Source organism: Mustela erminea, chromosome 1 (genome assembly GCF_009829155.1).
Source record: "Mustela erminea isolate mMusErm1 chromosome 1, mMusErm1.Pri, whole genome shotgun sequence".
Lineage (NCBI taxonomy): Eukaryota > Metazoa > Chordata > Mammalia > Carnivora > Mustelidae > Mustela > Mustela erminea.
In genome coordinates, this window is record NC_045614.1 from 2,331,462 (window position 1) to 2,348,519 (window position 17,058).

A 17,058-nucleotide genomic window follows, 5' to 3' on the forward strand; every position below is an offset into this window, starting at 1 on the left:
GTTTTTAAGAGAGAAAGGAATGGAGACAGAGACACGGAAAAACAGAGATTCAGAGACAGAAGGAGAGACAGAGAGAGACTCAGAGCAGAGGGAGAGAAGGAGACACAGAGACTGAGGAGCAGGGGCAGGGGAGGACCCCCCCCCCCCAGCCAGGGAGAGGCAGGGAGAACCAGGGAGAAGGGGCAGCGTGGAGGGAGCAAGGCCGCTTCTCCACTCAGACCTGTGCCTCACCAAGAGCTCAGGCCAGGAGCGGGGTGGGTGGGTGGGTGGGTGTCTCCCACGGGCCAGTGTCCCATGACACCCCACCAGGTCCCAGCCAGGGGACGGCGCCCTCAGAGGGGGCTCACGGAGGTGCCTGGTGTGGCCACGGGGTCCCTCTCTCCCGAGGGGGGCCAAGCATCAGTGCCTACCCTGGCCCCAGCCCGCCATAGGGGCTCGGCCGCCTCGGGCCCCCCATTTATGGTAATCGTGTATGCATTTGCATTTTAATGACAATATTTGTCTTAAAGCGGAGGTTGCGAGGGGGGCCGCTGCAGGTGGGGGGGCCGGGTGGAGGCCTGTGGTTTCCATGGGAGCACCAGCTGCTGGGCTGGCGGCAGGAGGGGCGGCTGGAGCACGCCGAGCTCTGAGGCGTGAGAGCCCAGCCCCGGGAGACGGGAGACGGAGGGCTGCCTGGCGGGGGTGCCGAGGGAGGAGATGGTGGGGTGAGAGCGGCGCCTGGGGCTTGCTGGGGGCCCGAGTCCGAGCTAGGCACGCCCCGCCTCTGTGCCTCAGTTTCCCCAGCCGCCCATCCTTCCCTGATTTAACAGGCTTTTAGGAGGCCCTGGGGGCCTTCCAGGCTATGACTGTGGCATCACTTCTGCCCTCCTTTAGGCGGAGAGCCTTGACTGAGCACCTACTGTGTGCCGCGTTTGTGGGGACGTGGGAATCTGGGAGAACCGGATTCACGATGGAGTGAATGAGACCCACGTCTCCATCGACCCATATAACCAACATTTACTGAGCACCAGGCCCCGTTCTAGACCCAGGATACGATGTCGAACAACACAGACAAAAATGTCCCCCAAGACCTGACCTGCCTTCAGATCCCAGCCTGGCAGGAGGACACAGTGAGGACCGAGGAGGTCAAAGGCATTGCTGTTAGGGCTGTGATGGTGGAAACACACGCCTCCAGGGAGAACCCAGAGGAGCCCTGGTTCCTGCAGGTGTGGAGACCAGGAGGGCTTCCTGGAGGAGGTGGTCAGTGTGAAAGAGCCGTTCCAAGCTTGGCATCGAGATGAGTCTGGTTTCCGTGCATCTGACCGTCAGACCGTGTTGCCCCTACAGGAATGGGAGAGCCGTGGGGCTTCCCACCTCAGAGGGCGGGGATGGTGAGGACCAGAATGGTAGGCAGTTAAGGCTTTTGGCACCGGGCTGGGCTCATCATGTGACCGAGCTGACACCTGTAGGGTGAGAAGGATCTGTTGAAGGGGACAGGTGTTCCTGGCACAGAGAACAGCATGTGCAAAGGCCCAGAAGCAGTGTTAACTCTGGAAACTTCTGGTGGGGGAGGGGCCGAGGTTTTGCCCTGGCGGGGAACGCAGGAAGGGGCCCTCGGAGTCCCAGCTTCCCCTTCTGACATGGGACTTACCTGGCAGGGCTCTTCTGAGAGGCTCTGGCCTTGGGGGTGGGCCCAGGAGCTGTGTCTGGCACGGGCTCATGTCTCTCTCTCTCACCCCTGACCCTGGCAGATGAGAACGTGGCCGCCAGGGACGCTCAGGAAGGCCGCACGCACTCAGGAGCCCGTTCATTCATTCGTTCATTCATTTGTTGGTTCATGCAGCCAACACTTCCTGAAAACCTCCGGGACCTCGTCTCGTCCTCGGTGAGGCCGGGTGAAGGCCCTCTGGCCCCAGGACAGAGCTGGCCGTGAGCGTCTAGAGCCGATGGTCAGGGCCGGGGCAGAGACAGGGAGGCGGCGCGGGGGGAACGGGACAGGGAATCGGGGGCTCTGCTGTGGGCTTTAGGGCCTTTGAAAGACGAGTAGGAGTTGGCGCGGTGGGGAAACATCTCATTTGTCCATTCACAGAAGCGCTTACTGTGTCCCGGGCCCAGCGATGCGCGTGAGACACACAGAGAGTGCGCTGGGCAGCCGTCCCTGCGCTCGTGCCTGCGGGCAGAGGCAGCGGGTTTACCGAGGCCGGGGCGCGTGGAGCACAGAAAGCATAAGGTGAGGCGTGGGAGATGAGGCCAGGGAGTAGCAAGGGCCTGCAGGGCCTGTGAGCCCAGACGGAGGGCACTGGGGAGCCACGGACAAACGTAGAGCAGGGGAGGAAGTCGGACTTGTGTGGAAAGGGCGCTTCGTGTGTCTTTACCTGCCAGAGCCGGCCTCTTCCTGGCCTCACACACAGCCTCGTTCAGGATATGCCGACTTCCCGCGCACCTGGATGGAAAGAGAGGAAGCTTCCCGTGGGGCGTGGGGTGGGCCCACACTGTGGGGAAGAGGAGTGAGCGTCCTCAGAAAAAGCAAGCTCCCCTCCCCACCACGGGTCGCGTGAGGCACGGGGCTCGGAGAGCAGTAGCACTCAGCCCCGAGTCACGCAGCAATGTATCGCGGCATCGCCGCCTCCCGGACCGAGGCCTGACCCTCTGGCAGCGGGGACAGAGGTGTGACTGCGGAGACCAAGACTCAGGGTAAAGGTCGTCGAGGGAGGCTGGCGGTCCTTGGGCCAAAGGCGACCAGTGCCAGAGGAAGGGGCTACTAGGTTTGGAAGACACTGACCCGGCAACGTCCTGTCGGCCTGGGGTCCTGGGGGTCGTCACTGATACATACGCTCTAGGAGGGCAAGGACTGTGTCTTATTCGCCGTTTGGAAGTGAGCATGCGGATGGCTGAGGGCGCGGGGGCGTGAGCGGATGGGCCGGTGGGGAGCGGGCGGCCCGGGCGGGCAGGCCGGCTGCGATCCGGATAGACGGACGGGCCAGCGGGTGGACCGGCCCCGGCGTGGGCGGACCGGAGCGTGGATGGGGGGCAGTGTGCTGGCGGGTGTATGAGCGGATCGGTAGGCGCACGAACAGGTGGGTGAGTGGAAGCCGGAATGGACGGATGGATGGGCGTGGGGGCGGATGGACGGACGGACGGATGGGTGGACGGATGGACAGATGATGGACGGATGGACGGACAGATGATGGATGGATGGATGATGGATGGACGGATGGACGGACAGATAGATGGATGGACGGAGGGATGGATGGGCGGGCAGATGATGGACAGATGATGGATGGATGGATGATGGATGGACAGACGGACGGACAGATAGATGGATGGACGGAGGGATGGATGGGCGGGCAGATGATGGATGGACGGGCAGATGATGGACGGACGGATGGATGCGTGTGTGGACGATGGATACCTGATACCCACCTTCCTCCTCACATGATGGGTGGGGACAACCCGTCAGGTCTGCAGTCGGACAGGCTTGGTTTCTGTTCCTGCCTCTGCTTTGTTGCTTCTGGGGGGTCTTAGACAAGCCACCTCGCCTTTTCTGAGCCGCAGCTTCCTCGTTTGTAAAAGAGAAGGAATGTTGACAGCTGTCTTCCAGACTAGGTTGTAGAAACTGGAGCTCGCCTGTATCGTGTGATTAGTATAATGACTCTGAGTAATGTCCTTCGCATCGTAGGGGTCCTCGACACAGGGCCAGGCGGTCGTAGGGTCAACGATTGTCTGCCAAGTCTCTGTTGTGCGTCAGGCACTGCGCTGGGCTCTGGGGATGCAAAGCAATCCCGGGCAGAGGAGGGACTGATAACAAATGGGGAAGCAAATCAGTGAGGTTTCGATTGGCCTGCGCTGCCGCGAAGGGCATCGAGTAGGATGTGTGTTGGAGGGGACAGCGAACTGAATGACAGATGAGGAAGCTGTGGTTCTGAAGCCAAGGGAAAGGCATTCCAGGACCAGAAACAGCACATGCAAAGGCCCTGAGGTCAGAATGAGTGTGCCCTGTCGGAGGAGAAGCGAGAAAGCCCATGTGGCTGGAGCAGAGCCTGAGGGGAGGGAGGGAGGAGGGGTCGGGGCCAGTTGCGCTGGGAGGGACTGTGGGCCTGTGGACGCTCGGATGGTGGGTTTTACCCTGAGTGAGGTGGGAGCCCCTGAAGGCGGTGAGCAGGGAAAAGACGGGGCCCCTTAGGGAGCTCAGAATCTGCATTTTCCAGATGGGGTAGCTAAGGCACAGAGGGTCTTGGCGAGCAGAGAGAGCTTTCCGCCAGCCTTGTCATGTTGCCCCAGCCCCGCTGAGGGCCTCCTGAGGATGGTGGATTGCCCGGCGGCGCGGTCAGGGTAAACGTGGGAAAGCTGGGAGACGGCGTCCTTGTCCCTGGCCCTCTGCTCGGGGGAAGGATCGGGTGAGGGACCCCCATGGCGGCTGGGGGGGGGCCCAGAGCAAGCTCACCACAGGGGGAGATGGAGGCCCAGGGAGGGGAGGAGACCGCCCTGAGGCCACGCACGGTCGCACGGTCAGGGCTGCGGGCTCCTCTCTCCACCCCGACCTCCCCGCTCTGTGTCCACGGGGCGCCCACGGCTCCGGGAGTTGGACAGACGCCTGCGCGGGCCCTAAGCGGTGGTGGTGTGTGCGGGGTGCGGGCGGAGCGGACGAGCTGGGGTTGAAGGTGCTGCGGGAACGCGTGCCAGCCGCCCAAGGAGGCAGCAGCCCGCCCCCCGGGACAGCTGTCCGAAAACAGAGCAGACAGGGGTGACCGCCAGGGTGTGGAGAGACCAGAGCCCTCACGCACGGCTGGGGACGCGCGCTGGGGTGGTGCTGGGGAAGACGGTCTGGCAGTTCCTCAAAACACGGACACCCGGGAGGACTGAAGGTCTCCGAGAGCTGTTTGCCACGGGTGTTCCCAGCACAGCTCACGGCGGCCGAACGTGCAGAACAGCCCGTGTCCGCCGATGGACGAACCGATACACGTGGCGCGGTCGTCCCCACGCTTGAACACGGTCAGCCTTAGGAGGGGGGGGACCCTCACCCCTGCCATGACACGGAGGGACCCCGAGGACACGGGACTCAACGAAAGGAAGCAGACCCAGAAGGACCCGTCCCGCAGGACCCCGCTCCCAGGAGGGCCCCAGAGGAGTCCCGTCCACAGGGACAGAGAGGAGGGGGTGGGGGCCGGGACTGGGGCAGGGGTGGTGCGCCCGTGCTTGTGGGGACAGAGTCTCCGTGGGGGGAGATGGAAGGGTCTGGAGCTGGAGGGTGGGGGTGGTCGCAGGACCAGGGGAGCGTGCGCTTAGACATGGTTAAGACGGTGAAGTTATGCTGTGTGTATTCTACAGTGATGTGGGGAGAGCAGGGCTATGGGGGAGGGGCTGGGATTCCAGGGTCGGGCACCTGAGACCTGGAGGCTGCGTGTCTGGGGAGTTACAAGTGGATCTGGGGGGGAAGGGCTGCAGAGGCCGGCAATCTTGGCTTTGACCTGAAGGTCCCGGGGAGACATAGTTAAAGGGTCAAATCATCAGCTCTTGGTGGGGGAGGTGAGGAAGAGGAAGGAACTGGCAAAGTGGTTCTCACCTGAGACAGGGGTGCCCCCGGGGGACACTGGGTGATGCTCGGGACGCCTGTGGTTGTCACAACTGGTGGTGCTCCCGGCGTCCAGTGGGTGGGGACCAGGGATGCTGCTCAGTGCCCCCACAGTGTCAGGGATGGCCCTGTTCCAGAGTGACCAGAGTCCTCTCTGCAGCCCCCAAGACCCTGCATGGCCTGCCCTGCCCCTCCCTGCCCTCCCCGCCTCCCTCTCTCCCACTCTGCTCCAGACACACAGGCCTCCTTGCCTTTTGTCCAACGCACCAAGCCAGTCCTGCCCCAGGGCCTTTGCATGAGCCATCCCTGTCACCCGGAGGCTGTCCTCCCAAAGCTCAGCAGGGCTCCTCTGTCTCTTCCTCTAGGTCGGGGCTCAGAGATCACCTCCTCGACGAAGCCTCCTCCCCCCAGATACTCACATCCGCCTTCCTCTCGCCCTTCAACCCTCACCTTCTGGGGGCCGCCTCCCTGCAGACGTGATTTATAAGCACAGCCACCGTCCCCACTCCAAGCCCTGCCTCCCTGCCTTCCTCTTTTCCCTGTGAAAATGGAGGCTTCTGACATAACGCAGATCATAGGTTTTGCTTCTTACGTGATTTTGTCTTTCTCCACCCCACCCCCACCCCGAGAGTCCATTAGGGGACTTTTTTTGCAAACTCCATTAGCACGGAGGTTTTTTGCCTTTTGTGTTCACCGCTATGTCCCCCGGGCCTAGAACTGTGCCTGGAACATAGCAGGTGGGAAAATGGATGGCTGGCGGACGGATGCACAGACAGGTGGGGGGGTGGGTGTACAGACGGAGGGCCCCGTGGCGGAGCAGTGGGGACAGCCTGTGAGAGAAATCAAGACGGCTGCGGGCAGGAGGCTGGGGGTGCGTGTCCTGTCGAGGCCTGGGAAGCCCCACTGCGTAAGTCTGGGGCACAGGAGGAGTCAGCAGTGGCAGCTAAGGAGTCCAGGCAGGGAGCGGGGAGGTGCCCCCTGAGCTGGTGCACTGGCCGGAGGGGTCCAGGAGACTGAGCCCCTGAGTTTGTACTGAGGGGTGCGGGAGGGAGGGAGCCTGCCAGCCCCGCTCCTCAGCGAGTGGGGACAGCCCAGGGCTGAGAGGGTGGAGGGGAGCAGAGAGGGCGTCCAGGGGCAGGTGGCTGGTGGCGGGCGGCCCCACAGCACAGGGGAGTGTCTTCTGTAGCTCTTAGTGGAGCCTCAGAGAAGTGACCCAAGAGCACACGGCGGAAAGCGGCCCTGGGCCGGGCTAGATCACAGAGCCAAGGTTAAAGACCAAGAACATGGGGCACTTGGGGGGCAGGGGCTTGGGGGTCCAAGGGATTTGGGAGGAGGGTTCGCACAACTAGCTGTGGTCGCGTCCTTGCTGGCGAGGGAAGCAGGAGATGCTGGTGATCAGCAGCGAACTAGGGAGTCTCCGCCGTCTGTTTCCGCTGTACAGCTGGTGCATCATAGGTGCTCAGGAAATGTGGAATAAGTCCGTGCCACGCATGTTAAGAGAGGGGAGGGATGAAAGCAATCAAATGTCCCTGCCCTCGAAGAGGTGCCTTGATATCAGCAGGTCAGCTTGAAAATGCAAGCATTCAGCCAACAAGTGTCCATTGAGCACCTACTGTGTGCCGGGTGATATCTAAGTACCCCCCCCCACCAGCCCCCGAATCAAACATGTAAAAACCTACAAAAGACCTCTGTGAGTACCTCTTTTTGGTAACTGAAGGAAACCTGAAGGGGATTTTTGGTTTTATGCACTGGTTTTGCAGGGAGCTGTCCCAGAGGCTAGGCTCCCCTCTCCCCTACCCCGGCAGCGGACTCCGCCCCACCGGGCTCCTTCCCCAGGACCACGCTGGGCATCCATGCATCAGGCTCCAGGGCTCCGAATTGTGTGAGCATCTGTGCGTTGTCTCGTCATTCTGTGCATCCATTAGCGAGATGTGTCCTGAAGTATCTGAAAAGCCTAAGAGGTTATTTTTTGAGTCTGGGAATGTTCAAGAAATTTTCCGTGTAAATTAATGGTGGTTGCTTCCTTGCTGTATGCCATTTAGGCTGTCGGAGGTTTTGCAGGAACGCTCAACTTCTGGAGCATGAGGGACACCTGCGTGCGTCGTGCAGATGGTGATGAGGGCACCGGAAAAATAGAGCTGGGGAGGGGGCGACGGAGGGCCGTAACCTTACACAGGGTGCTCAAAGGAGGCCTCACTAAGGAGCTGACATTTGAGGCAAGATCTGAAGGAAGGGAATGAACTGTGCAGAGATCTGGCAGAGTGCGTTCTGGAATAGCCCGTGCAAAGGTCCTGGGGCAGGAGGGCCTGGCGTGTAGGAGGAGCAGAGGCGGTGTGTGTGTCTGGGGCAGAGCGGGCTAGGGGGAGAGAGGGAGGAGGGGAGGACAGGGAGGGGACAAAGCAGGTCATGTGGGGCCTTAGGGACTGTGTGGGGAGTACTTGGGCTTGTACCCCAGGAAGGTAGGAGCCCTGGAGGGCTGTGGGCCGAGGAGGTGCTCACAGGCGCCCTCTGGTGGCCCCCGGGAGGAGGGCCGGTTGTGGGGCCGAGGGCGGCAGCGGTGCCCTCAGGGAGACGGGGGTGGGGGGGCAGGTCCAGGAGGGCGTGGATGGGTGCTCGATCAGCGTGGAGGCCGTGAGCTGTGGCCAAATTCTGCTGAGCACACAGCATGCTGGGCCCAGGGCTGGGCCCTGGGGACACGTCGGTGGCGGCTCACCTGGTTCCCACGCTCAGCTCAGGGACTCCGAATCCAGTGGGACAGTAACTCCTGATGGGCAGTTAGAGACGCACACAGGCTGGGGAGAGCTGCAGGGGTGCCTGACCCCCACCTCTGGAAGGGACCCTGCGGCTGCGGGGCTGAAGGAGGAAGAATGGAGACAGAGATGAAGGTGGGGGTGCGCGAACCGGGGCGTGGCCAGCTCCAGGGTGGTGGCGGAGAGCCGCGCGCGGGGCGCCGGGGGACGCGGCCAGTTCCCAGACCTGCCCGGCTCCCCAGAAGTGACAAAAATCCTACACTTAGGCATGAAAATAACCACCGTGACTACTAAGAAGGGAAAAACTTTAAAAAACAGTTTTTGTTGAGGCCACTCAAGTAGTCCCCCTCACTCTGGGATTTTCTGAGACCTCAGAAGCCCTTTGCCTGCCCCCAGGTTGGATTCAGTTCTAAGCCTAGTGTGTGACTTGCTGTGTGACCTCAGGAAGATTGCTAAGCCTCTCTGATCTGGGTTTGCTGCATCTGTAACGCGGGATAGAGACACCCACCAGTTTAGAAGGGGGGTTTCACCTGAGGCCGTGGCGTCTGACCCAGGGCTTGGCTCTGCTCTGTGGGTACTGCCTTGCTGGGCCATTTGGGGGACTTTTAGCCAGTCCTGGGGGGGGCGGTCCTTTCCCTGATGTCCCCCAAGCCCCCAGTTGGGTCTGAGGACCCAAACCAGATTCGGCATCTTTCTTCCAAACTGCTCTCTCTTCCTACTGGGTCTCCATCTCTGTGAGCCTCCTGGGGCGTCGGTCACAAATGACCACAAACTTGGCTTGAAACAGCGGACTTCTCGCCCAGTCCTCGAGCCCAGGAGTCCGAGATCAAGGGGCTGCGCTCCCTCCTGAGGCTCCGGGGGACAGCTCTTCCTGCCTCCTTCAGCTCCCAGGGGCTCCAGGCTCCCCTTGGCTTGTGGCCGCGTCCCTCCCTCTGTGCCTCCGTCTTCACGTGGTGTCTCCTCTCTCTGTGTCTCCTCTTGTCTCTTACAAGGACATTTGTCATCGGATCTGGGGTCCACCTTGTTATCCAGGATGGATCTCATCTCGGGATCTCTAATTACATGGACTCAGTCCCTTTTTCCAAATGAGGTCCCACGCACAGGGTCTGGGACGTACGCTGTCTTTCCTGGAGGGCCACCACACAATCTGCTGCACCCTCCCAGCGATGGCCCTGGCCTTCCGCCTTACCGCCACCCCCAGCCCCTCGCCCCCCGGAGACCCCCTCGGAGTGTCCCACCCATCTTTCCTCTCTGCCTCCAAGGCCTCCAAGGCCGCTCAGTCTTCGCCTCCCCTGACCTCTAGCCTCTGGCCTGTGCTCCAGTCCCTCCCCCAGGCTGGTCCCAGATCTTCCCAGCACACAGCCCTGTGCCCTCCCCTGCCCGCACATCTTCTGGGGCTCCCCACTGCCTTCAACTCTGTTCATTCTCCTCACCTGCTGCTCAAAGTCCTTGGGGCCCTGTTTATGCTCCCCGCCCCCCAGCACCTGCCGCACTCCCCAGCCTGCTCCCTACACCCTCAACGCCAGACAGAGCCATTCCCAGTCCTCTGGGCTTCCCCGAGCCCTTTGTCCCACCGTCTGCTGCCCCAGGCTGACCACACATGCCTCTTCCCAACCTCCGAGTCTTAGGATTGCCCGTTAATGAGGACATTGTCCCCAGAGCCCAGGGTGCTACAGAGGGACCATGGCCACCTTTGCCCCCCGGCCCCAGAGGCAGCATCTCGGGCTGAAGAGAGGAGTGTCCTTGTGGGCTGGCGGGAGAGCCCTGGGCAACGGGGTCCTGCAGATCCGGCTGTTATCTTTTCATCGATGCTCTTAAGGCCACGTTTGTCTTAACGTATCCAAGGTTTTGAGTGAATTTCAGGGAAGATGGCAGAATTGGGAGCCCCTGCCACTCCACATGCACACCCTGGAGATCAAAGCCTCTCAGTGCAGTGGATGGGAGTGAAACCCGTGGTGTCCGATGCCCCGGCTCCAACTCCCCCTCTGCCCTTTCCTGCTGTGCGTCTTAGGCAAGGCTCCCCCCGCCCCCCCCACTACTGTGTGTTACCCGCCCTGCCGGGTTCCTGCAAGGAGGGGCGGGGGCGAGGGGGGTGGAGCCCAGCCCCAGGAGAGTGGCCACCCTGTCCCGGTGCTCTGTGAAGCAGCCATTGTCACCACTACTACTGTCTTTATAAGAGGGAGACGCTAGAGGTCGAGGAGGAACAGACTGGAGTTGGTCCTCTGGGTTTCTGATCTGGCCTCTGGCCCCGTCACTGTGTTACCCTGGTGGCTGCTGTCTGAGTTTCCTTACCTGTAAAACGGAAATAATCATAAACAAAATACCGGGTCCCCTGGGTGGCTCAGTCGGTTGAGCGTCTGACTCTTGGTTTCAGCTCAGGTAGTGATCTCAGGGTCGTGGGATGGAGCCCCGTGCCCGGCTCCATGCTCAGCAGGAAGTCTGCTTGGGATTCTCTCTCCCTCTGCCCCTCCCCCACCCCGTGCTCACTCTCTCTAAATAAATAAACCTTTAAAATAATAATAATAATAATAATGAACACAACAATGCAGTTCTCTTGGGCTAGTCTGAGGACTGAGGGTTGATAGCGGTGACGTGCCCCGTAGGATGTGGTGCTCCGTGGACACTGACTATTACTGTCATTCCAACTTTGAGTCATGAAATCCCAAAAGCTCAGATCTCAGACCAGAGAGCAGAGGATCTTAGCATGAGGAAGGTCTCTCAGGATTCTCTGGCAAAGAAGTTTCCTCTCTGGGGAGCCCCTGCTGCTTACCTCTAGAGACGGGGAGCTCCCTGCCTCCCAAGGGAGCTGTGATGACACAGATGTAGTTATTAGGAAACTTTCATACATACATACTCTTGTTCCCCAATGATTCTCCCATCTTGGTCCCTGCTCTGTCTTTGGGCCTAGAGAGATCTGTGGGCAATGACAGCCCCCCACCCCAGGTCCGTCCTGGTCCAGGCTTAGAAAATGGGTGTGGGTGTGAAGGGACGGTCAGGGGCTGAGCATTCTGGGAAGGACCCCAGGGCTTGGCCAGCAGGGGCAAGGGCTACTGGACACCAAGCCTGGTCGCCTTGTCATTGGGGAGGCTGATGTGTGGGTAGAGGTGGCCAGGACTGAAACTGAGTTGAGAGGGTCACCCAGTGTAGGCTTTGGTTGGGTTGTGGCTTCCCTCCAAAGGTCTCTCTGGGACTAGGATGCCGCAAACAGACCTTGAACAATTAAAATGGCGTCCATGGCCCTCGACCCAGCATTTGATCCTGGCACTATTTTAAAACTCCTTTTGGGGAGGGGTGAGTCAGGGACCTGAGATCTTCCCCTAGGCCCTGGGTAAATTTTTAAAAAGATGCAAGCTCCAGGCAGTGTACCCCAGTGTGGAGCCTGAGTGAGCACACGCTTACCACCTGTGTGACCCTGGGCAAGTCACTTGTCCACTCCGTGCCCCAGACCCTCATCTGTAAAATGAAGTCAATACTAGCAGCTACTCTGTGGGGTTGTTATAAGGACTGAGTGAGTCATTACTGAGTACAAGTTTATTAGTATTAGAAGCCCGGGAACTTTATTAACACCAGTAAAAGTCTGTACTGGTTGGGGACGGTATTTGTTGGCTAGGGCTGCTGAGAAAATGTACCACAAACCAGGGGGCTTCAAAAACAGAACCATGTTTGCTCACCGTCCGGGGAGCCAGAAGTCTGAGATGAAAGTGTGGCTTGAGCTGGTTCCTTCTGAGATAGAGGGAGAACCTGGCTCCGGTGTCTCCCAGCCTCTAGTGGTTTGTTGGAAGTCCCTACTGTCCCTGGAGGTCCTTACTGTCCCTGGGCTTGTGAATACATTACCCGGATTTCTGCCTTCATAATCCCATGGGCTTCCCCCTGAATGTGTGTCTCGGTGCCCAGATGTCCTCCTTTTTAAAGGACACTAGTCCTACGGCGCTGGGGCTGGTCCTCCTAACCTACGACCTCACCTTAACTCTTTACATCTGCAATGGCTCGTTTTCCAAATAAGGTCCCATTCTGAGGTCCTGAGGGGTTAGGAGAGCAACAGATGAATTTGGGGGAGGGAGATCCAATTCAGCCCTAACAGAAACTGAGAATCAAGGCTGTGTTTCCCCAGAAAGTGGTGAACATCACACATTTTCCCCAATTAGAAAGGAGGAACGGAGACATGGGGAAGAGAGCGGGTCAGGAGAACGAGCGAGCGTTTCAGCACCGGGGACAGCGGCACACAGTTGCGTCTTTGCGTCTCTCTGGCTGAGGCCTAGAAGGTGGCTTGGGGGTCCTGTCCTAGCCTCCCAGGACCAGTGCACTCCATGTTCTGCAAATGAGGCCTCGCAGGCAAGAATGGGCCCAAGGAGAAGGGTTTTGTCTCTATCTCACATCTCCCCGCAGTCCAATTTCTCGGCACTGCCTAATTTCTCTCCGGCCCTAGATTAGTTGTCTTAGCACCTCTCCTTTCCCTGAAGACCTTGGTGGATTAAATTCAGACAATAGAGACACACACACACAAAAAAAAAAGAGTAGACAGACCAGCCATAGATTGGGGGAAGATGTATGCATCAGATAGAGCCATAAAAGAATACGAAGTATTCTTGATTTACACAGCACATAAAGAATTCCTACAGTGCACCAAGGTGCCCGGCTTTGTTAATAACTATGGAAATGTATGTTACGTCTCAATGAAATACAGTGATACACCCACCGTAATGACTAACATTTAAAAGCGTTGGTGAAAATGAGCATTAATATTGTCAGACCCGTTGATTGGAGAATTCTTTGGTACAACCCACTTTGGAAAACTGTTCGAAGGAATCCTTTAAAGCTAAACATAAGCCTACCTTATAACCTGCAGTCCCGTTCCCAGATATGTCTTTGTGCATCAAAGCACTCGTATAAGAGTGTCCCAAAGCAGCTTTGTTCATGATAGCCTCTAACGGTGGACAGCCCGCAAGAGTACAGATGGCCAACTTGCAGTATATTCACAGAAGAAAATATTACACAGCTACGAAAAGGAATTAACCCCTGATTCCCACAGCCACCTGTTGTGGAGTAGCAGAAGCCAGGCACAAAGTATATATACGCTCTGATTCCGTTTACGTAAGTTCGAAAGCAGGAAATACTCAGCTACACTGAGTAGTGACCCACATGGGGCGGGAGCCGTAATGAAAAGCAATGGCTTGGCTATTACAAAAGCCAGTCTAGCAGTCACCTCTAGGGGATGGAGGGGTCTGTCACGGGATGCGAGGCACTGGGGTTTCTGGTGGCTGCCATGTTCTATTCCTTGACCTGGGAGATGGTTACATGATTTTATAATTACTTGCTACATTGTACACTTAACGTATTCTGCAATTTTGGGGGGGGGTATGTTTTTAATATATCCCAGTGATGATTTTTTATTGCGGTAAAACACACATAACACTAAATTCACCATCTTAACCATTTTTTAAAGATTTATTGGTTTTTAGAGAGAGAGAGAGAGTGGGGTGGGGTGGGGGAGGGACAGAGGGAGAGAGAGAATCTCAAGCAGACTCCCCGCCCCCCCCCCTGTATGGGGGGCGGCTCTGTCTCACGACCCTGAGATCATGACCTGAGCCAAGATGAGTCGGACATTTAACTGACTGAGCCACCCAGGCGCCTCCGCCCTCCCCCCATCCGAACTATTTTGAACTGCATACCTCAGTGGCATTAAACACACTCCCCCGTCCTGCAGCCACCCCCACCCTCTGTCTCTAGAACTTTCCATCTCCCCAGACGGACACTCCGTCCCCACGAATCATGGACTCCCCACCCCCTAAACCCAGCCCCAGGTTCCACCATCTCCTCTGTGTCTGCGTGCACAGAACTCCTCTGGGGGACCTCCTGGGAGTGGGGTCCTGCGGGACGTGTCCTTGTGGGTCTGGCTTATTACACCGAACACAACACCCTCAAGGTTCATCCACGTGGTGACACGGGTCAGAATTCCCCGCTTTTTTTTTTTTTTAAAGATTTTATTTATTTATTTGACAGAGAGAGATCACAAGTAGGCAGAGAGAGGAAGGGAAGCAGGCTCCCCGCTGAGCAGAGAGCCCGATGCGGGACTCGATCCCAGGACCCTGAGATCATGACCTGAGCCGAAGGCAGCGGCTTAACCCACTGAGCCACCCAGGCGCCCCAGAATTCCCCGCCTTTTAAGGCAGAATAATATTCCAGTGTGTGAGTGGACCCCATCTTGCCATCGGTGCATGCATCGATGGACCCTGTGTTGTTCCACGTCCGGCCGTTGTGAACAACGCCGCCGTGAGTGTGTGCAGTGTCTGTTCAAGATATCTCTCCGAGTCCCTGGTTTCAGTCCTTTCGGGGACAGACCCGGAAGTGGAATTGCTGGATCCTATGGTAATTCTGTTTAACTTTTTTTGAGGAGCCGCCAAACAGCCCCACAGGGGCTGCACCATTTTACATTCTCACAACAAATGTCTTTTAAATGCTAGAAACCATCCTCCGCTAGGCGCGGTGCCCTCGTCCCCAGGGCTCCCAGCGAGCCTGTCAGGCCTGCGGCAGACCCCTCCCCAGCAACCGGCCGGCCTGTGGGCGATCGGTGAGCGCATCCCAGAAGGAAGGAAACGCTTTAATTAGCTCCTGTCTGGAGCGAGAATGGGCACCACAAAGCTGTTCCCAGGGCTTCTGCGCAGGGGGTCCGCAGGGGGTCCTGGCGGGGGGGGGGGGGGGGAGGCAGAGGGAGGGAGGTGGGCGGCGGGGTGGACACAGGGTCCCACAGCATCCGAACAGCCAACGACGGTCTCATTCCACACGCGGTGAAAACGAGGCCCCCAGAGGTTAGAGGCAAAGCCCAGGGCTGAGGCCTGGTCCCCTGCGCCCATGCAAGGGGACCTGACTCCCGCCTGCATCCCACCCACACCCCCCCAACCCCCCCACCGGCCTCCGGCAATGTCTTTCCGACACCTTTGATCTCATTGGCCTGTCTCTGGAGACTTCTCACTCCTGGCTTCTGTCTCTCTCCATGTCTCTCGTCTCTGCGGGCCTCACGCTTCGCAACCCACCCCCCAACTCACCCCCACCCCAAGACGCGGTCCAGTCAAACACAGCCTGGCTCTGGACCACTTCACGGCGGGCCTGCCCTCCCCGCCCTCTCCTGACTGGCTCTGCGCTTGGCCACTGGGCCGCACTCCCGCTAGACCCCTCGCCGCCCCTTGGCCCCCCTGCACTCGGACCACCCTCGCTGATGGCGGCAACGCAGGCCCAGAGAAGAGAGGCGCCGTCCGAGGCCACGAGACAGGTCTCGGCAGAGCCACGGTGCCCCTCATCTGCAGCTTTGGGGCGGCTGGTGCCCTGCCCACCCCCTCCCTGCGGCAGCAGCTGTCCCACTGCCCCCGCCACACCTCACCCAGCCTTCCCAGTAGCTCTTCATCTAGCCTCAGCCACGATTTAATTAACAGCTGGGGCTCGTCTCTCCCCTTCCCTATCTTACCGGTTTGGGGGGGTGGGAGACTGCACGTCTGCTGCCGGCCCCCCCAAAAAAGTAGGCTGCTCTCTTTTTTATTTTTAACCTCTAGTAAAAAGAACATAAAATCCACCATCCTAACCAATTTTTCCTTCTTTTCCAATTTTTTTTTATTGTGGTGAGATACACATAACATTAAATTTATCATATTAACCATCTCTGCACAGCTCAGTGGCATTTTTTTTTAGATTTTTTTTTTTTAAGATTTTATTTATTTATTTATTTGAGACAGAGAGTGTGAGTGGGGGTGGGGGTGGAGGGGAGAGGGAGAGGGAGAAGCAGGCTCCCCGCTGAGCAGAGAGCCGGATGTGAGGCTCCATCCCTGGTCCCTGAGACCATGACCTAAGCCGAAGGCAGACGCTTAACCCACTGAGCCACCCAGGCGTCCCACAGCTCGGTGGCATGAAGCACACTCACACTGTCCTGCAACACCCCCCCCCCCCCGTCTCCAGAACTTTCCATGTCCCCACACGGAGACTCTGTCCCCGCGAAGCACAGACTCCCCAGCCCCGGCTCCCACCCTCTCCTCTCTGTGCGGACGGGACTCCTCTGGGGCCCTCCCGGGAGTGGGGTCCTGCGGGACGGGTCCTTCTGGGTCTGGCTGCGCTCGCTGAGCCCCGTGTCCTCGAGGTCCTCTGTGTTGTGGCAGGGGTCAGGGTCCCTTCTTTCCTGAGGCTGGACCGTGTTCCTGCGTGGGGACAGAAGGACAGGTTGTGTTTATCCTTCCTCCACTGAAGGACATTTGGGGTGTTTCCACCTTCTGGCCTTTGGGGTCAATGTGACTGTGAACACGGGTCTACACATCCCCTTCTCGTAACACCCATGTTTCTTTCCTTTCCAGGCTGTGCCTTTCTCACCTATTGTGCCAGGGACTCCGCCATCAAAGCTCAGACTGCCCTGCACGAACAGAAGACCTTGCCCGGGGTGAGTCCGGGGTGCTGTCTGGGAGGGGGGCTGCTCTCAGCCTGGGGAAGGCTGAGGCCCTTCCTGGGATCAGCGGCGGAGCCCACTTGCCTCTGGACTCAGAAAGAGGTACAAGGTGCAGACAGACAGAAGCGATCATCAGAGAGAGCATTTACTGAGTGCCTACTGCATGCTATGCTCGGTACTCCCCACCAGAGTGGTTGTGTGGGGTCGTGTAGGTTGTACACGGCACAAGGGCACCTGGCCCTGCACGTTAGTGTTGTTGTGCTGAGACCTGAAGGATGAAGAAGCATTAGCAGGCAAATGGAGTAGCCGTGCAAAGGCCCTGAGGCAGGACTGTG

The 17,058-nt window shown here is 58.7% G+C and overlaps 1 protein-coding gene across 11 annotated transcripts in view; it reads left to right on the forward strand.

Annotated features, from left to right (window-relative positions):
* Positions 1 to 17,058, forward strand: part of CELF5 (CUGBP Elav-like family member 5) — a 48,555-nt gene that overhangs the window by 3,401 nt on the left and 28,096 nt on the right. For all 11 annotated transcript variants that reach the window (XR_004277072.1, XR_004277081.1, XM_032305944.1 and 8 more), the window contains exon 2: positions 16,635 to 16,717. Coding sequence is in view for 9 of the 11 variants with exons in the window: in XM_032305944.1 (XP_032161835.1) it covers positions 16,635 to 16,717 (83 nt within the window). In the remaining 2 variants the exon portion in view is untranslated. The remainder of the gene's footprint in view (positions 1 to 16,634; positions 16,718 to 17,058) is intronic.